The sequence below is a fragment of the Pelodiscus sinensis genome, chromosome 11 (genome assembly GCF_052426305.1).
Source record: "Pelodiscus sinensis isolate ZL-2025 chromosome 11, ASM5242630v1, whole genome shotgun sequence".
NCBI lineage: Eukaryota > Metazoa > Chordata > Testudines > Trionychidae > Pelodiscus > Pelodiscus sinensis.
In genome coordinates this window covers 4,543,334-4,562,207 of record NC_143062.1, presented here as the reverse complement: position 1 = coordinate 4,562,207, position 18,874 = coordinate 4,543,334, and the positions used below count along the sequence as shown (strand labels likewise).

The following is an 18,874-nucleotide window of genomic DNA, read 5'->3' as shown; positions in this document are numbered from 1 at the left end:
CTGGAAGCACTGGCAGATCTCCCCCTTCTTTAGGGTGCACAGGGGGAGGGGTGACGTGCGCTCCATAGACCCTACCCTTTGCTGTATATATACAGGCTACGAGTCTCCAACTACCTGGTTTCTGCTATTTGGTCTCTGCACCCTGCCTGACTCGGGACGCCACGTGCAGGTCTGCCTGACGTACGGCCAGCCACAAACAGAAGGCTGCTGCGGCTGTGCTGACCAGGGGACTTAAGGTCCAGCAGGGGGCAAGCAAATATGAGACAATTTACCCCCTTTTTATAAAAAGTCAGGGTGCCTGGAAAAGAGCTTAAATAAGGGACAGTCCCAGAAAAACAGGACAGATGGTCACCCTACGTAGAATGGGGAATAGTGTTCTCCATGGTTGCAATCTATCCTGCTAGAACAAGCACTGCACCATCTATTTGGCGGCTAGCATATGGAAAGGAAGCAGGTAACACATTCCCCTACCAATGCTACAGAAAACATGCCACTCAGTGTGGAGTGCCCACATGTGCTGATGGCACAGAGAAAAGTGCAAGTTGCATCAGCATCGCACTGGAACAACATGGAGTAAACTCCTAAAGGTAAATCTTCCAGCATTTCCAGTCCCCTGTGCAGGTTTCCCAGCTATCACAGGAAAGATTGGCATTTCCTCAGCAAAATACAATGCTCTGTACACTGCAAATACCAATGCACTTTCCATCTCATCACAATTATCATAGGGCAGAGATTGGACTTTTACGTGTAATTCAGAAGGTGAGAACTCTGACCCATTCCTGATGCAGGTGTTTTAAAGTGATCTTCCTAAGTGTGGTGGCCTTGGTTTCTTCTTGGGAAATTCTCCCTTCCTGCCCAATCCTTGTTTTAACATGTATAACAAACTGTATTATTGGATCAATTCCTTTTGTGATCAGCAGGTTTTGGCCTAGTCACATTACACATTGATTTTAACCCCCTTTGGAGTGTGTAATAGTGAGCAATTAGAGAGTCAGATAGGTGATGTCCGCTTTTATTTATGCAGCTAAAGCAAAAATAAAGCAACTTTTCACAACTGCTGAGGATATAATACTATTGCCTTACAACACAAAAATTATAATGTCTAGGTCTCTATGCACTCAATGCAGGAATTCCAACCATTAATGATAAGGGCTACGTCTAGACTGGCATGATTTTCCGCAAATGCTTTTAACGGAAAAGTTTTCCGTTAAAAGCATTTTCGGAACAGAGCATCTAGATTGGCACGGACGTTTTCCGCTAAAGCACTTTTTGCGGAAAGGCGTCCGTTGCCAATCTAGACGCGCTTTTCCGCAAAAAAGCCCCGATTGCAATTTTTGAGCTGTCTACACTGGCCCTTTTGCACAAAAGTTTTGCGCAAAAGGGACTTTTGCCTGAACGGGAGCAGCATAGTATTTCCGCAAAAAGCACTGATTTCTTACAGTAGGAATTCAGTGCTTTTGCGGAAATTCAAGCGGCCAGTGTAGACAGCTGGCAAGTTTTTCCGGAAAAGCGGCTGATTTTCCAGAAAATCTGGCCAGTCTAGACACAGTCAAGATGTATTTCTTCAGTTTTAAGATCAAACACAAATCTTTCTGAAGAACAGCAAGTTTTGCAAGGACTTTTATGTTAATTCATTTTACATTCACCCTTTAATAAACTATAGGGTTTTTTCCTGTGTTGGCAGATAGCAATTGGATTTCTTGATCATTCTTTAAAAATAATAAAGCATGGCTGTTTGTCCAGAGATGGAACATATTATACTTGGAAAATTATTAGCAATGGGCCCAAGACAAAGCTTAGATCCAGAGCCTAATGTTCCCTGAGGGTGTTCTGCTTCAAAGCTTTTCTTGAGATTCATCTCTTGCTCTGGACAGGAATATGTTGAAAATAATACTGCCAAATACATATCCTATTGTGAAAAGTTAACTATGGCATGCTAGATGGGACAGGGTGAAGTAATTTTTCATTATATTTTTGCTGGCTTCTTTCATTTCACTTAATTAAACAGCTAAAACTATAGTCAGTGACACTTTCATACTCCAGAGCCAGCAGAATTTCATTGTGTTTGTTTCTAATCTGAAGGAGAATGTCACTGACTTGTCACTGAAAAAAAGACTAAGTCTTTCCTAGTTTACATTCAGGTAACTATTGAAGTCCCCTTAGTAGCTCATTGAATACACAGGTGCAACAGAGGAACAAATATAACCCATTAGGCACAATCCTATGTGCATTAATTTCTGTAAGGACAGGAGAGAGCCCACTTTATGCAGAAATTAAGTCAAAGAATTAAAATTAATTGAATCAGTTCAAAATATACGAGGCATAAAGAAGAGTTTCAAAATCAAAATTGAAAAAACGAAGTAGTTAGTGTGATAGCAAAAAGGTTGTTAAAGATAGCAGGAGTTGAAGGAAAAAGGCCTCACAATGAGCGGCAGTGTGGTTTTTGGATGGCAGAGTCTTCGGAAGAAAAGAGACTCTCCTGCTCACATTATATGGTGATAACCTCATGCTGAAAAGGGAGAGATATTTTATTTTTATTTCTTTTATTACCCCAAACCTGAGTTCTTATATGCCAGGATTCATGACTTTACCTAGAGAAAGCTTAAGGGCATGTTTTAAACTTCAAAATAATGGAGAGCTTTCCAATAAAACAGTGTAACTGCGCTGCTCTATTTTTACCTCTCTTGTTTTTTTGTATTTATCTTCCAGAGTGGATCACTTAAGGAACCAGAGCCAAACAAAATCCCACCTCAGCGACCACCACCTCAAGGTTGTTTACAGTATATTCTCGACTGTAATGGCGTTGCAGTAGGACCAAAACAAGTCCAGGCTACTTAAATAATTGAGAGTGATAGCAGGGGTTAAAGCCAAAAAACAACCTTAAAAGCAAACATACCAGTTTATGTGCAGTTTTTGCATTGTTTCAGTGCTGACCTGGACTGTGTTTTTTCTATGCAGTGTCAACTTATAATGTCTGGTTGTTTACCTGTTCATGTCTGTGCTTGTAATGCTTACCTATGTTTCTCTGTATAACTTGTGATTTCAGGGTTGTTGTCAACAGTGTACAAAGAATTGTGCCTCTATAGAGTCCAATGCGACTATATATTATGGGTGGTTAGACAGTATTTTTTAAGTATTATATATTGTGGGGTAAATCAAGGTTCAGATTTAAATACTTTTGCTTAACTCTGTGAGAGTGTGTGTGTGTGATATTCGTAATCTTTTTTTGTGCATGATGAACGTCAATAGGTGATTCAGATAGATATTCTAAAACATAATTTAATACATTTGTTGATTGAAGCTTTTTTAAAATTTTATAAAGTTTGTTAAATATTTGAGTTTTATTTATAAGTAGGAGTAGAACTCTAGTGTTTCAGTAATTCCATAAAACAAAAGACTTCTTCCGAGGAACATTTAAATATCCTGTATTTTACATAGTGGCGTTCATATTTTTAATCAATCCACCTATGTGAAATATCTCAGTGAAAATGTGAGTATTTAATATATCTCAGTTCAGTTAAGTAGTTTCTTTTGTTGTGGTTCTGAATTAATTGTCTGTGGTTTCGACAAAAACCTAAGACAATTTTTCCCCCCGAAATTCTTTGCCTAACTAAAAGGGTTAATTTAATTTCCCAGTGTTTGGTGAAGTGTCTGCAGGACTATTGAGCCCCCTGAAATGTCTTGTTTGCGAGATATTGAGACCTCATCTGGTATCAATCTGCATAGTTCCACTGACTTTAAGAGAGTTGGACTGATTTACACTAGCTAAGGATCTGCCCCATTAACTGTAATAAAAAAATAGATACATAATTTACTCTCTCAGTGCTATTTGAAAACAATAACAAGATATGCAGTAAAAAAAAAAAATTCTACCCAGGATTAACTACATAACATTATCTTTACTCATAACTCAAAATGCAAAAAGACCCGAGATGTTTGACTTTTGCCAGACTTCCTATAGCCATAATTACTTATTACTTTCACATAACCAATTTACTCTTTAATTTCACAAGCAATATCCAGGCAGGTCATTGAACTGTTAGGAAATATCTAGCCCAGGAACACAACCTGCACTATTGTAGCATGCAAAGCACAGGACTGTATTTTGTCACTTAGAATCTATACAAAGGCAAATACTGGTCACTAGCTTAATACAAACAGGATAGTTTTACTTTTTATTTTCCCAACAAGCACTGCAAAAAACTCCCCACCAAGAATAAAAAACCCCACAAACAAACAATAAAAACCTCAGCGTTGTGAGCTTTACTAATTGTGAAAGCAGGCTAGCAAAATGAAAATTTATATATGCTTTATTAAGCTATTGAAATGTTAATGGTGACTGCTATTGTTTACTGCCGATCAGTAAATTACATTAAATTTTACTTCAGTGATCTATGTTTTTCTGGGCCAATGATCTTACTAGCAACAACACTGATTATTTTTGTTGTATATGGAAGAAATACACTTAGGATCAGGTTCACAAATTCTTACCTTCAGATGTCATAAATGAGAATAAAGCATACTGACAGGGGGTGAAGAAATGGATCTGCTAACTGAATGATTTTTATTTAAAGAGGTGGGTGTTGCTTTGCATGTAGTAGTGTGAGTAACACAAGTGCTTTTCATGTGACATTTGTGAGTTCTATGTGAAGAGTGCAAAGAAAAGCTTTGCATTCAGGTGGGATTTCAGCTTGTTAATTGCAAAAGAGCTAGAGGGGCATATATCTATTACTTCATACCACAGACAAGCAGCAAGTTAATATGTCTCTGCATGCAAGCATGCTTAGGTGCAAGTTTGTGAGTAACAGGGAACAGATGTTTTACAGTGTAGGATTAATGTTCAGATTTTATTTATTTCTTTATTTGATAAAAGTTTCTTTCATGATTGTTGCCTTTTTGTATAACCCAGCTGCAAGAAAGTGAGCAAATGCTGAAAGTGTGACTGCAGTATATCTTTTATGTGAAATATCTTGTACAGCTTAATGTGCAATAAAAGAAAGTTACATCTGTCTTCAGTGTAAAGTTTCTGGCATTCAAGCCACTATGTTTAAGGGGGTGGGGAGATCTTTGTTTTTGAGTACTGAGTGAAGGGAAGCTAAAGTAATTGAGCATTGTTAAGATGTTGCAAGACTATTTCCACTTCTGAGGTTTCCTTAAAAAAAAGCCATAAAAATTTAAAATCAAAGTCCCATTCCCTAGTATTAAGTCAATGATCCTTACCTCTCTACAACACAAAATGTTGAATACTCCTAGTTGTGGCAAACTTTTTGAAGCACTAGTATGTTCTTTTCTTCCACACACACACAATCTTATACAGTAAGTGGAAAACTAGCCATGACTATCTGTCTATATAAATAGAAAGTCAATGGCATATTGTGCTAATACCTTTTCTTCCAGACATAGATAGATGTGTTTTCTTTTCTGAGGACTAAAAAGAGTATGAGAGAGCTTAGACATTAAATTTCTTGTAAGAGGACTAAAATTCTGACCATTTTCTAATCAACTATATCAATAGTCTTGTCTAGTATTCATGGTCCATTCTGCACAGATACTGACTGAAACATTCTTTAATCAAATCTATCAAAGTTTTGTCTCTGTCCCTGCCTCCCTTTATTCAATGTGCTATATAAGTGATGTGACTTGTGAGAGTAAAGATTCTGCTGTAACTGCTAATTTATCAAAAGCCTCCCTGTGAAACCACGTGTAGACACCCGACACTACATAAAGTGCAGTGCCTGGTGACAGATCTGACTGAGTACATTTTCATTCAGGAAGCCTCAAACCAACAGTCTGATGATACAGCATCTTTTCAAAAGCCTGCTGATCAGATCTGTCATGGATTTCACAATTTAGGTTTCTACCTCGTGTGCTGTTCCCATACTTTTTATAATGCTTTTCTGTTTGCCAGCTTATAGTCTTGTCAGTAAAAAAGAAGCAAAATCTGTCTCCTTGGTCACAAAGAATAAATTAGTGATGACTTCTTCAGCTCTCTCTATATTCTGTTCACAGATATTTTCCTATAAAATCTAATTGATTACCAGAAATCTCCAGTTAGTGTAATTATAAAGTTTGTTTTACTGATGTAAAGGTAAACTGTAAATGGAATAATATAAGCAACTATAATTTTATAACTGAGTTTTTTATAGTATTGTAATAACATCACATAAAAACAATAGATGCATCAGCTGAACTGGTGAACTATCAGGATATTCTGCTGTAGCTAATCCTCTCACATGAAAAGGCAAAATTATCCCAGGGATGAGTTTGATTTATTGGATCTCATAGTAATTTTTAAAGCTAGAGTGCAAAAGGGCTGTAAAACATGTATTAATGTACCAGTTGTGGTAAAGAATACTGACTGTACTAAGCTGGTGGTCCATATTAGCAGAATATTGTCTCAACACAGAATTTAACAGATTCCAGGATTATTTTTAAGTGTTGGATATAAAATCTTATATACGCTCTTTGATCCTGTAACATTATGAAGTTTTTCTTGTACTGAACTTAGGGGGCCCAGTACAACCCCAAGGAACGCAATCACAAAGCCAGGATCCATTGCAGCCACAGCGCATGTTTCTCCAGGGGCAGTCAGCAAAGCCCTCAGCTTCACAGCCACAGCGTCCACCTGGCCCTACTACTCAACAACCACGGCCCCAGGGTCACAGTACTTCCAGCACCAAGATATCAAAGGAAGTGGAGCCAGAGCCACAACTTGCTCCACAACAGAAGCCTCAGTCTCATCCACAGCTTAAGTAAGATACTTGGTTCTCTCTCTCTCTCTTCCCCTACCCTAGAGTTCTATTTTGCTTCCATCACAGTAGCTTAGGTGCCTATCTAATAAGAATGTTTTCTTTTGACTGTAAAAAAAGAGGTTGATTCAGAGAGTCATACCCAAATCCTAAATACTGTAAAAACAGAATTTAATAATTGCACATTTTCAGCTCAAACCAAGGTTGGTTTGAAGAGGCATCATCTTTTCTTTTTTCTCCCTTTCTATATCTACTCATGAGTTGCGTGTACTGTGAGTAAAGCTGTACAGAAAAAGGAAGTTGTATCTGTTTAAACTTTTAACCTTGCAATCACTCAGACAACAAAAGATTTCAGTTTCAAAAGCCTATGTGAAAAATAATCTAAACAGCTGCAGTAGTTAGGAAGGAGTTTCTTTGCAATACTGTTTCTCTCAAGATTGAACATATAATACAGTTAACTCAGACCATCTCCCTTGTATACTGCAGTTAGAGTACAATTATCCATACAATAAATAGTGTGCAATGAACACAAAGAAGGATCCTTGGGTTCCATACCTTACTGTAGGAGGACACTCCAGACCAATAGTGAGCAGCAAGTGACATACAGTAATATACAAGTGCTGCTATCTCCAGCCAACCCCCAGCAGGAATGAACATTCTGATGGATCCTCTGATATTATATATTTTCCCTTAGGATAGTCTTAATTGGACAAAAGAGAGACTAGACTGATTTTTTAATTACACAGTAGACCTGTATGAGGGACCAGTTCCCTTTTTCTAGCCACTAATATACTAAAACTAATGTGAGGAAATCTCCCTTCCCCACCTGTAATCAGACTTTCCTGAGAGTCTTTACCACATTAATTGCTCAGTGAGTTGGATTTGTTGAGCATATGACATTAGGACATGAGGGTCAGTGGAGACAACAGTGACTCAAAAAAGGGACAAGTGTGGCTGTTTCTCAAAGAAACTTGTTTCTCTGTCTCATAGGATGTTGTATGTCACTATTCTTGTTCTATGATCTTATGTCCTGGGATAAATTAATCCATTCTTGGACTCAAGAGGACATGAATGACAGTTTTCCATATACCAGATGGATGAATACAGAAACAGTCTGCAACATAAGATTTTCCTGGCATTCTTTTTAAAATAAATGTTGCATACCCATGATTTTCTAACCCTCCCCATTTGTTTGTACCTTCGCTCCCCATTTACATCAAAATAGATTTGCATTTTTTCCCTCTGAGAAACATCCAGTTTTCTCACATCAAAAATAACTTTTCAAAGGCAATTTGTTTTTAGTTGGCAAGCTTTAGAAGACTAGTGGTATAGCATGGCATTACCTCTGTCAGAGGTAAAATTAGTTTATTAAATCAATTTTTAGTGAAGCAATTTTACTCCAAACCAGATTACTGTACATAAATAAAATGCCCTGCCTTTGGGATTAACTGTACGATATATATTTTCATGTGCGTGCCTTGGAATAATTCACAAACTATTGCTTAACATGTGCATGCACGTTATTAATCTGTGAATAAATATTTAATTAGGCCATTTATTTTGTGTTACTAATCAAGTCAATTGCAGATTTGCCTCTCTCCTATTACCTTTCCTTAGTGCAAATACAAATATTTATCATTCTTTAATCCATCTACAATGTACTAAAAACCTGAAATGCATTCAGTACTGCTCGTTGTAAAGATGGATAAATTGAAACCCACAGGGTATGAGGCAATATAAACTAGAGAAATGCATTCACAGCCAAATCTCAGTCTCCTACTGAATTCTATTTGAGATCTGATAAGATAAAGACCTGACAAAGTTAATTTCATTCCCCAAAAGTTTTACTTTACCAATTAAGCAATGGATACTTTTTTGAAAGGCTTACAAATTTAGTGAATTGTAATTAGATAACATTTGCTTTAACTTAACCTATCCTTTTAACAATTTATTCCACTTGAAATTATATGAATTGGATAGTTTTAACTTCAAACTTTATCCTTCATGTATACTAAGATATATTTTACTTATTATTTTACGGAGACACTTGCTATAGTTAATGTTAGCACTACAGCAAAAAGTCACCTCAGCATACAACAGAAGGTCAGAGTGACAAACACCTCAGAAATTGAAGTTGTCCATAACTCTAAACAGTTCAGAAATCTGAACAAAATATTTTGTCATTCTTTCAAACATTTACAACTGATCATTTACTTAATATCACTTTGAAATTTACTATGCAGAAGAAAAAATGCTGCTTTTGACCATCTGAATTTAAATGAAACATACACAGACACTGTTTCCTCATCTTCAAACATCTTTTTCTCTTATCTTTTTAGTAGTTTACATTTAACATAGAACTTACTATACTATATTTGGAGTTTGGGGGGGCGGAGGGTCATCAGTTGCTCCTTGACTGTGTACTTCTTGTTCCAAATGAGGGATGTGGATGACCAATCAGTTTGTACTTCCGGTGTTTGTAACTGAGGTTCTATTGTTGTTAGGCTAATTGCTTACAGTAAATACAAATCTGCTTACAGATTTTATTTTTTTTTAAATTAAGTGCACTCACAAAATAAAAGTTTCATTAAGTCATACTTACGAATTAAACATCTAATAAATCATCGGAAGACATGGGACTCAATTTTTAATATTTAGTAACAAGCTTCTCCTTGTGTCAAATTTTTGCAGCCTTAAGGAACATTGTGCATTGATACTCACCTTGAATTGAGGGTTTTCTGGGTTTGGATTTGACTTAATAGGCCCAATTCTTCTTTACTCCAGTTTACGCCCTGTGGCAGTGGTTCTCAAGCTGTGGGACAGGACTCCAAAATTGGTTGCAACCCATTTTTAATGGGGTCACCAGGGCTGGTTTAGACTTGCTAAAACACTGGGCTAAACTTGAAGCCCAAGCTCCACCACTGAGGCCAAAGCCCGAGGGCTTCAGTCCAGGGGATGAGGCTCAGGTTACTGGCCCTCTGCCTTGGGCTTTGCCTCTCCACCCTTCCCGGGCCATGGGGCTCAGGAAGGCTCCGACTTCAATCTCCCCTTCCTCTATGTAGTGATTTTTGTTACCAGAAGGGGATCACAGTGCAATGAAGAGTTTGAGAATCCCTACACTGGAAGCTGCTGAAATGAATGCAGTTACTGTGGGGGGAGAGAATGTCAAACAGAGAAGTGAATTGGACTCAGTAGTCCTCTCATTTCTGTTTTGTTGGTGATTTCGTATTCTTTTAATCCATGCAATAATATAAGCTGTTTTATTATTACCAAATATATTCTATTAAGTATAGGTGACATAGCCTCCTTCTCAACTAGCAAGGAAATATGCTGTATTCGGCTGTTCTCTATGCTGTATGTGATTATACTGTTTGCCTCTGCTTGTCCTTCTTGTTTTGAATATATACATTTTTTTCCACCCATAGATGCTTCTCCTTTTTGCACAGGAAATAATTTGTATGGACATAGTATATGTACATGTTGAAGAACAATATGAACATACCAATCATGTTGCTTTTGTCTTGCAGCAAATCACAGTCTTTGACAAATGCCTTCAGTTTCACAGAATCATCCTTCTTTCGATCATCTGTAAACGAAGATGAAGCAAAAGCTGAAACCATCCGAAACTTGAGGAAGTCCTTTGCTAGCCTTTTTTCTGATTAGCCATTTGAAGATCAGTTTCATGCGGTTGCATATGGCATATAATCTAGAACCTACAGTGAATATTTAGTATTTATATCCCTGTGACCTATCCTACGTTACTGTTTCAAGCAATATGTTAAACTTGAAAAAGGTCTATGATGAGATACAATTCAGGTACATTGTATAAATCTATATAATATTAGAGGAAAAGCTATATTAGTAGTAGTAAAAAATGCTTAATTTTATGGTCTTTGTCACTTGTAACATTGTGGCCTTACTATGATGCACTATATCATCCTACTGGATTCTCCTTCTTGGAATTGTTGTGAGAAAGCATTGTGTTATGGGTTTTCCCTTGCTTTACCCATCTCCAGTGCTTTGCAATGCATGTTAATGTTATGTGTGAATGTTTTGTACTGCAAGAATATAGTCTTAACCAAACTTCTTCTTGCCTCAGATTGTTAGGAGGCAAGTCACATGGGTATTTCCTGATGTCAAGCCACTTTACTGCTGTGAGAAATTAAAGAAGTTCTCTTCCTCCTTTGACAATCTTTCCATCAACCAACCTGTAGAGTTCTGGTATATTTGCTGTGTAATTTATGACATCACAGTTTTATTCTAGTAGTAAGAGTATGTACTTTTGTATCCTCATATGTCTATTGAACATGTATTTCCAATTGTTAGTTTAACAGTAATCTCTAAGTTGTAAAGTAACATGCATGATCTAATAATGTTACCAATATTTTTGTGTACACCTTCTAATAAATTAAAAGTTATGTGATTAGTAAAGAGAAGCTTTGAAGAAGATTGATTTTGGCAATTATGTGTAACACATTTTGAATTCAGTTGTTCATCTATATTTTTTAAATATTTTGTCATGTAGGCCATTTCCCTCAGAAACTAACATGTCAAATTATCAGTTAACCAGAATCATTGTATAATGTGAAACAATGTGATAAATTTACAACTCATTGGCATGGAGCTTAGTTTTTTCCTAAGAGGTTATTCACACTGAAAATATTGTCCTGATTTGCTATAACAGAAGCAGTCCCACATATTGGGATAATAGCAGCATTTTTAAATGTTCAAGTTAGTCTGAAGCAGATTAAATCATGTCTAGATGACCACTAGTCCAAGTTAACAACTCTGTGCTCCTCTCTAAAAAATGTTACACACAAGAGTGTTCCCTCCCAGGGAACATTTGTGTTTCCTTTCCTTTGTTTGTCCTAATGTCATGTTAGCACTTAAGAAGGGAAATAAGTAGCAGATGATTTCCTTTTTTTTTTCCCTTAAAAAGGTACTTGCTTCCAGATCCTCAAGTTTTTCATGTTTAGACTTAAAACCACAAGGGTTTAAAATCAGCAAAAAGATGTAGACAGATTTAGATATGCCAGTCCAAAGGTATATCCATCCCCAGCATAATCCCACTTACTCCAGTTACATTAGAGAAGGATTTTGCCCACCATGCACATATTTAGGGATCTGAAGTTACAATTCTAGCACTATAAGGCTAACACAAGGTATAGCGCTTTATATAACACCGGACCCTATCTAGCTCCTTACCTACTTTTGACCTGGGAGAATAGAGGAAGAAGGGATCACTTGAATGGTAGTTTAATTAGCCTGGGTAAATTGTATGTTATACTCAAGAGCTCTCTGAAATTACACAAGCCAAAAACTGACAGGCAAGATGCTCTATACCCTTTAGCAAAGATTAAGAATCAATTTGGTAACTAATAAAGTACATCAGTAACTTCCTAAATTATTTACCCGGAGAGGCATAAGGATCTTGTGCAAAACAGGGGGGTTTTGCGCAAAATAACCCCCATCCACACTCTTTCTTTTTGCGCAAAAACCCCTTGCACAAAAAGAAACGGCAGAAAATCTGCTAATGATGTTGCAACTTATGCTAATGAATCTCTCCTTAGCATATTTTCTGCCGCAAAAACTTGTAGGTTAGATGTAGCTCTAGTGTTGAATGTGCAAGGAAAGAATAACAATAGGACCTTTATGGAGTTGATTTGGGTTTTTTAAAGTATTTTTTTTCAGTTAACTCTCCATACACCTCAAATGAATGCAGCAGCTAGAATCTAATTAAGTCAATTTATTCTAGACTACAATTAGCATTACCTAATGATGTGGGTTCACATCAGATCTGCTCTCACTTCCATTCTACAAACATAATAAAAGTGTGAATTAACAAACAGAAGAAAACACGTGTGTATCAGCTACATTGTCAAAATGCCAGAAACTTAACAGGTGTAGCTTTTCCAGACTTCATATAGCTAAGGGAACATCATCATGCTAAAGTCAGGTAGTCCATGGATGGGGAAATGGGATATGGAAAAGATTTCAAAATATATAATCAAGAATTAAACCTATTATTTATCCACTACCTGAAATGTGTTAGGCACTTAGACAAATAAAATAGACAAGATTCATGTTCTTGTACCTTCCTCCTTGAACTAGAATTCATTTTCTCAAAGTATAATATCATTTTCTTTAGGAAAATAAATTAAACTATTAGTCCAAGAAGATGTAAGCTATTTTGTTCATTATTTGTATTAGGATACCACGTAAAGGCTCCAACAGAGAGCAGGGACTCATAGTGCAAGGTACTGTGCACATGTCCAGTAAGAGCCAATCCCTACCCTGAAAAGCTTAAATAACATGAATCCCATTTTTACAGATAATGAACTATTTGTCACCATTTATTAAATTAAATTAGGAGATTGAATAATACAGAAAAGGTAGCCAACAAAATACCTATATAGATTTACAAGCATTTAAGAGGGTTTAAATACATTTCTCACTTACAAAAGTATCCAGTGTGAAGCTAAGATATAAATGTAGAAAGGCTGTCATTTGCCCCAAAACAGTGATTACTCTGTTCTTGCTTTATGTAATTAAAAAGGAAAATTTACATGCTACTAGAAGTTTGCTATTGCTTTTCCATAGTCTTATGTAAAACAAAGTTCACATACTTGAAAATATTTATGGATTCTATAAGAGTATCTACACTGCACAGCTACAGCTACCCCGCATCTTAATAAGCCGCCTGTTATTTTGAAACATTTTTTGAAATAACGGGTGCTTTATTTCTCTATCCTGGTAACATTTGCTCCACGAGGGTTAAGTGATGTCTTGAAATAGTGCATTATTTCGAAATTTGGCACTGTGTAGACATGCCAAATTTCAAAATTGTCTATTTCTACATTCACCTGAAATAAGATAAGCAATTTGTGTAGCACAACTTGCGTATCTTATTTCAAGTTTAGAGTGCTGTGTAGACGCACCCTAACAGATTTTAGAGGCTTCAGCTTCATTAGCTCTCATAGGGTATGTCTACACTGCCACCCTAGTTTGAACTAGGGTGGCTAATGTAGGCATTCGAACTTGCAAATGAACCCCGGGATTTAAATATCCCAGGCTTTATTTGCATGTTCCCGGGCGCCACCATTTTTAAATGCCCGTAGTTCGAACTCCCTGCCCGCGGCTACACACGGCATGGACTAGGTAGTTTGAATTAAAGCTCCTAATTCGAACTAACGCTATTCCTCCTGCAATGAGGAGTAACAGTAGTTCAAATTAGAACCTTTAATTCGAACTACCTAGTCCATGCTGCGTGTAGCCAAGGGCAGGTAGTTCGAACTACAGGGCATTTAAAAATGGCGGCGCCCGGGAACATGCAAATAAAACCTGGGATATTTAAATCCGGGGCTTCATTTGCAAGTTCGAATGCCTACATTAGCCACCCTAGTTGGAACTAGAGTGGCAGTGTAGATATACCCTTAGGGTGTACCGCCTACCAACTTAAAATGACAATTTATGACATACATATAGAGCACAGACTTGGCCTCCCACATTATTGAGATTGTCAGCAATAACTTTTTGGTAATGGATCCAGTTTGAAACTTGGTAATGAGATGAGATGCAAAGCCTTGTATGGATAATTCACTGTTTTTAACCTATAAAAAGTGTTATTGGGCACCAGTGTATAATGGATTGATCATAATATGTTGAGCAGCTATCTACAATATGGCTGGCACCCTATGGAACTGAATGGCAATGGAAAACTAAACTACCTGCTTACATCAGATTAATACTGAAGCACGTTTGTAGGTAAGTTTGTGCTGTTTCTGCTAATATACTAGCTAGTTTGAATGTACCACATTGCCTTTTACTTGACTGAATGACAGACATGATCAAGTGTCTGTGACCATCATCATGTAGAAGCAACAGCACTCAAAAAATAGACCCTTTAATACTAAAAGAGTGATTCCTCTTTACTTCAAGGGATATGCGCTTTGGAAGCAGAAAGCCTCTGTGAATTCTGTGGCTAAGTAAATGGCTTCAATTTCCTTTCTATTGATCATGCACCTTCAACTTTCTTCACCACATTGTCTGCTATTTTTAATTAGCCCAATCAAATAGAACACCTACAATTTTGTATTTGTTTTGTATTAATAGGACTGAACATCCTCCATTTAGGGCTAGCTCTAGGTTTTTTTCCTCCCCAAGCAACAATTTTTTTGGCTGCCCCCCCTTCTTTTTGTTCGCTTTGCACATTTGCACTTTGCATTTTTTTGTTTGTTTTCGCTTTTGTCCCGGTATTTAGCCCTATAAATAGCAAATATAATTTTAATTTTTTTTCCATAAAGGCAAAGGCGCTTCAAGTAAACTCCCCCTCCCCTTTCACTCGCTCCCGGATCACAGCAGCCTTTTCCCTGCCCTGTCCAGCCCCTCCCTATGGACAAGCACCCTCATTCCCGACCCACAGAGGGAGCAGTGTGCAGGGACAGCGCAGAGCCAGAGGGGCATGGGGAACAGGGGGAGCAGGGTTCACTGTGGGGAATGGGAGGCGCAGAGCCAGAGGGGCGTGGGGACCAGGGGAAGCAGGGGGACTGGGGAGCTGGAGTGCGCAGAACCAGAGGGGTGCAGAGAACAGTGTGGGGGATGCAGGGCAGGGTGGCACGGGGACCGGCAGGCGCAGAGCCAGAGGGATGGAGGGATTGGGGGGAGTGAGGTGCAGGGGAGGCAGAGGAATAGGATGCGGGGAATGGGAGGGGCAGAGGGATCAGGGTCCAGGGCAGCGTGAGGAATGGGGGACACAGACCCAGAGGGGCGCAGGGAATTGGGGCTGTGGGGTGCAGAGGGGGCGCAAAGCCACAGGGGCACAGGGAACCGGATGCAGGGGCAGCACAGGGAATGGGCAGCGCAGAGCCAGAGGGGCGCAGGGATCAGGGGAGCAGGGTGGGGGGTGCAGGGGAGGCATGGGGATTGGGACGTGGGGAACGGGAGGGGAAGAGGGATTGGGGTCCAGTGGCAGTGTGGGGAATGGGGGCTGCGGGGTGCTGAGAGGGCGCAGAGCCAGAAGGGTGTGGGGCGGGCACAGCGAGCTGGGCGGCCAGCAGGGAGCGGTCTCTCGCCGGCAAAGGGGGCTGGGGCCAAGGCAGGACTGGAGCCGGCGGGGCAAGGTGGAGCCTGGCCACACCGTGCTCCGCAGCCAGCTCCCGGGGACATGCAGCCAGAGCTGAGCTCCCGCAGCCCTTTAAAATTGGCGGGGTGGGGCCAGGCATTGCCGGGGGCAGCTGCTTACCTGGAAATGCCACCCCTGGAAACGTCCCACCCCAAGCAAGTGCTTGATTTGCTGGTGCCTAGAGCCGGCCCTGCCTCCATTATGCTGCATCAGTACCACTGAATAGTTATATAGCGCTTCATGAAACACTTTAAAATATTTAAAAGCAACGAGGAGTCCTGTGGCACCTTATAGACTAACAGATTTATTGGAGCATAAGCTTTTGTGGGCAAAGACTCACTTCATCAAATGCATGTCATGCATCTATAAGGTGCCACAGGACTCCTCATTGCTTTTGCAGATTCAGACTAACACAGCTACCCCTCTGATATTTAAAATCTTTGTAATCAATCTAAAAATAAAATCACTGAAGCAAATTAATTATTGCTATCAAGAAAAGTGTAGTCATTAAACATAATTTGGCATTATGCATAATTAACACCTGTCTAGTTTCAAAGTGTGCATGTAGTACAATATGCATTAAAGAGCTCATTAGGTCAGGCCTCACCTTTCTGCTTAAGGCAAAGTTTCACACTCCCAAATAAAATTCCCTGCCACTCATACTTGGAAAAAAACCAGTTTCCCTACATGCTTTGTTTTACTTTCTGGAGAAAAAGGTGAAGCAATTAATTCTGTATAGTGTATCCTCCCACACAGAATACCTACCACATCACCACTCCACAATGCAAAAGTTTCATATCTCTGACTGTTTTAATGCATGTCACATACAAGCTGATACTTGCCTATGCTCCGGATGTAGAGTTTTATGTATAAGAGATTTTGTTTTATAAAAAGGTCTGCAAAATCCTTTAAACAAAACAAATATACTGAAAAAAATCCAAAAACTATTAGGATTAGTCATTTATGAAGTCAGTTGTCACATCATATTTGTCCCATAACTCATTGATATTATTTTACTAAACAGTTGAGCTTTGAATCCCTATGCAAAATGTTAACTCCAAATACCAATTACCCAGTATGTTGCTATCTAGGTTTGTACTGTGGCACTCAACACAGTAGCATCAGAGCAACAGTAGGCCAGCAGTTGCACAACATTCAGTCACATGGGTAAACTCAAGGGCTGCAACTAATTTGCATAAAAATTAGTAATTGATCTAATTTCTTGATATGGTCATTTTTACCATGGAGCTTATGGTCTCAATATACAGTGCTCCATCTTACTCCAATTGGCAATCTTTTTCACCTTTCACTAACAAACAATACAAAATCTTATAGTAGAGTTTATAAAATTTATTCTGAAGACTGGAATGCACCTATTTCCTGACTGTTAAGTTCTGAGACACTGCAATGTATTTCAGCAGTTTTTAAAAGATTATAATCACATACCAAAAAAAAGATTTAAGGATTCATTTCTCTCTCCAATAAAGATAGCGAACATAAGCGTCACAGGTTATCCGGTATCCTGAAATAGCTACACGATGTCTACACAAGCTACCTCTTATTTCAAAATATTTTTCAAAATAACAGGCACTTTATTTTACCAACCTGGTAAACCTCATAGCACAAGGAATAAGGGATAGCTCAAAATAGCGCATTATTTGAAAATTTGGCACTGTGTAGAAGTGCCAAATTTCAAAATAAGCTATTTCAAAATGGATTTGAAAAAAAATACGCAATTTGCATAGCACAAATTGCGTATCTTATTTCAAGTTTAGGATGCTGTGTAGTCGCACCCACAGAGAGGTAGCCGTGATAGCCTGTAACTTAAAAAAAACTTAAAAAGCAATGTGTGGTCCTGTAGCACCTTATGCTACACTGCCAGGTTTTTTTGGAAGAAGATATATAAATTGCACTTGTATTTGCATATCTTCTTCTGATTCTTTTTGTCAAAGATGTTTTTCCGATATTTGGCCCCATCTACACAGGGCCAAATGTCAGAAAAAAAAATTGAGGTTTACAGAGTCTTATGAAAGAGGTTTTTTTCCCCACCATTTGGCCTGTCTACATGGGGCCAAATATCGGAATAAACTTCCGCAAAAAGAATCAGATGAAGATATGCAAATGCGAGCACAATTTACATAACTTCTTCCGAAAATAAAGGGCAGTGTAGCCATAGCCTTAGAGACTAACAAAAAATACAGATAGTATCATGAATTTTCGTGGGCACAATCCACTTCTTCAGATGGCAGATGAATTGAGTAAGGGGCACAGAGGGACAAATATGAAGCAGAAGAAGGGGAGGAGAAAAAAAAACCTGTCAAAGTGTCTGTGCTAAATAGACTCATAGACTTTAAGGTCAGAAGGGACCATCTTGATCATCTAGTCTGACCCCCTGCACAGTGCAGGCCACAGAATCTCACCCACCCCCTCCTAGAATAATCCTCTCACCTATATCTCAGATATTGAAGCCTTCAAGTACTTTGAAGACCCCAAGATGCAGAGAATCCTCCAGCTGTGATCTATACCCCATGCTACAGAGGAAGGCGAAAAACCTCCAGGGTCTCTGCCAATTTACCCTGGAGGAAAATTCCTTCCCGACCCCAAATATGGCGATCAGCTAAACCCTGAGCATGTGGGCAAGACTCACCAGCCAGACACCCAGGGTATGTCTACACTACCCCCCTAGTTCGAACTAGGGGGGTAATGTATGCATACCGAACTTGCTAATGAAGCCCGGGATTTGAATTTCCCGGGCTTCATTAGCATAAAGCCGGCGCTGCCATTTTTAAAAGCCGGCTAGTGCGAACCCCGGCTACACGCGGCACGGGGTAGATAGTTCCACGAGGTGTACAGATAGTTCGGAATAGCTTGCTCGTCCAAACTATCTAGCCCGTGCCGCGTGTAGCCGCGCGGCACGGGGTTCGCACTAGCCGGCTTTTAAAAATGGTGGCGCCGGCTTTATGCTAATGAAGCCCGGGAAATTCAAATCCCGGGCTTCATTAGC

General features: G+C 38.9%; 2 protein-coding genes across 2 annotated transcripts in view; one reads left to right on the top strand and one right to left on the bottom strand.

Moving 5' to 3' along the window:
* SYN2 (synapsin II) overlaps window positions 1-11,185 on the top strand; it is a 260,118-nt gene extending 248,933 nt beyond the window's left edge. The window contains exons 11-13 of the mRNA XM_075939636.2: window positions 2,710-2,770; window positions 6,509-6,752; window positions 10,277-11,185. Of these exons, the coding sequence (XP_075795751.1) occupies window positions 2,710-2,770; window positions 6,509-6,752; window positions 10,277-10,412 (441 nt within the window). The 3' untranslated portion in view covers window positions 10,413-11,185. The remainder of the gene's footprint in view (window positions 1-2,709; window positions 2,771-6,508; window positions 6,753-10,276) is intronic.
* Window positions 1-12,541, bottom strand: part of TIMP4 (TIMP metallopeptidase inhibitor 4) — a 118,828-nt gene extending 106,287 nt beyond the window's left edge. Inside the window, exons 1-2 of the mRNA XM_089781017.1 lie at window positions 12,522-12,541; window positions 10,252-10,335 (exon numbers count right to left, since the gene is read on the bottom strand). Of these exons, the coding sequence (XP_089637143.1) occupies window positions 10,252-10,258 (7 nt within the window). The 5' untranslated portion in view covers window positions 10,259-10,335; window positions 12,522-12,541. The remainder of the gene's footprint in view (window positions 1-10,251; window positions 10,336-12,521) is intronic.
* Window positions 12,542-18,874: the final 6,333 nt, after the last annotated feature.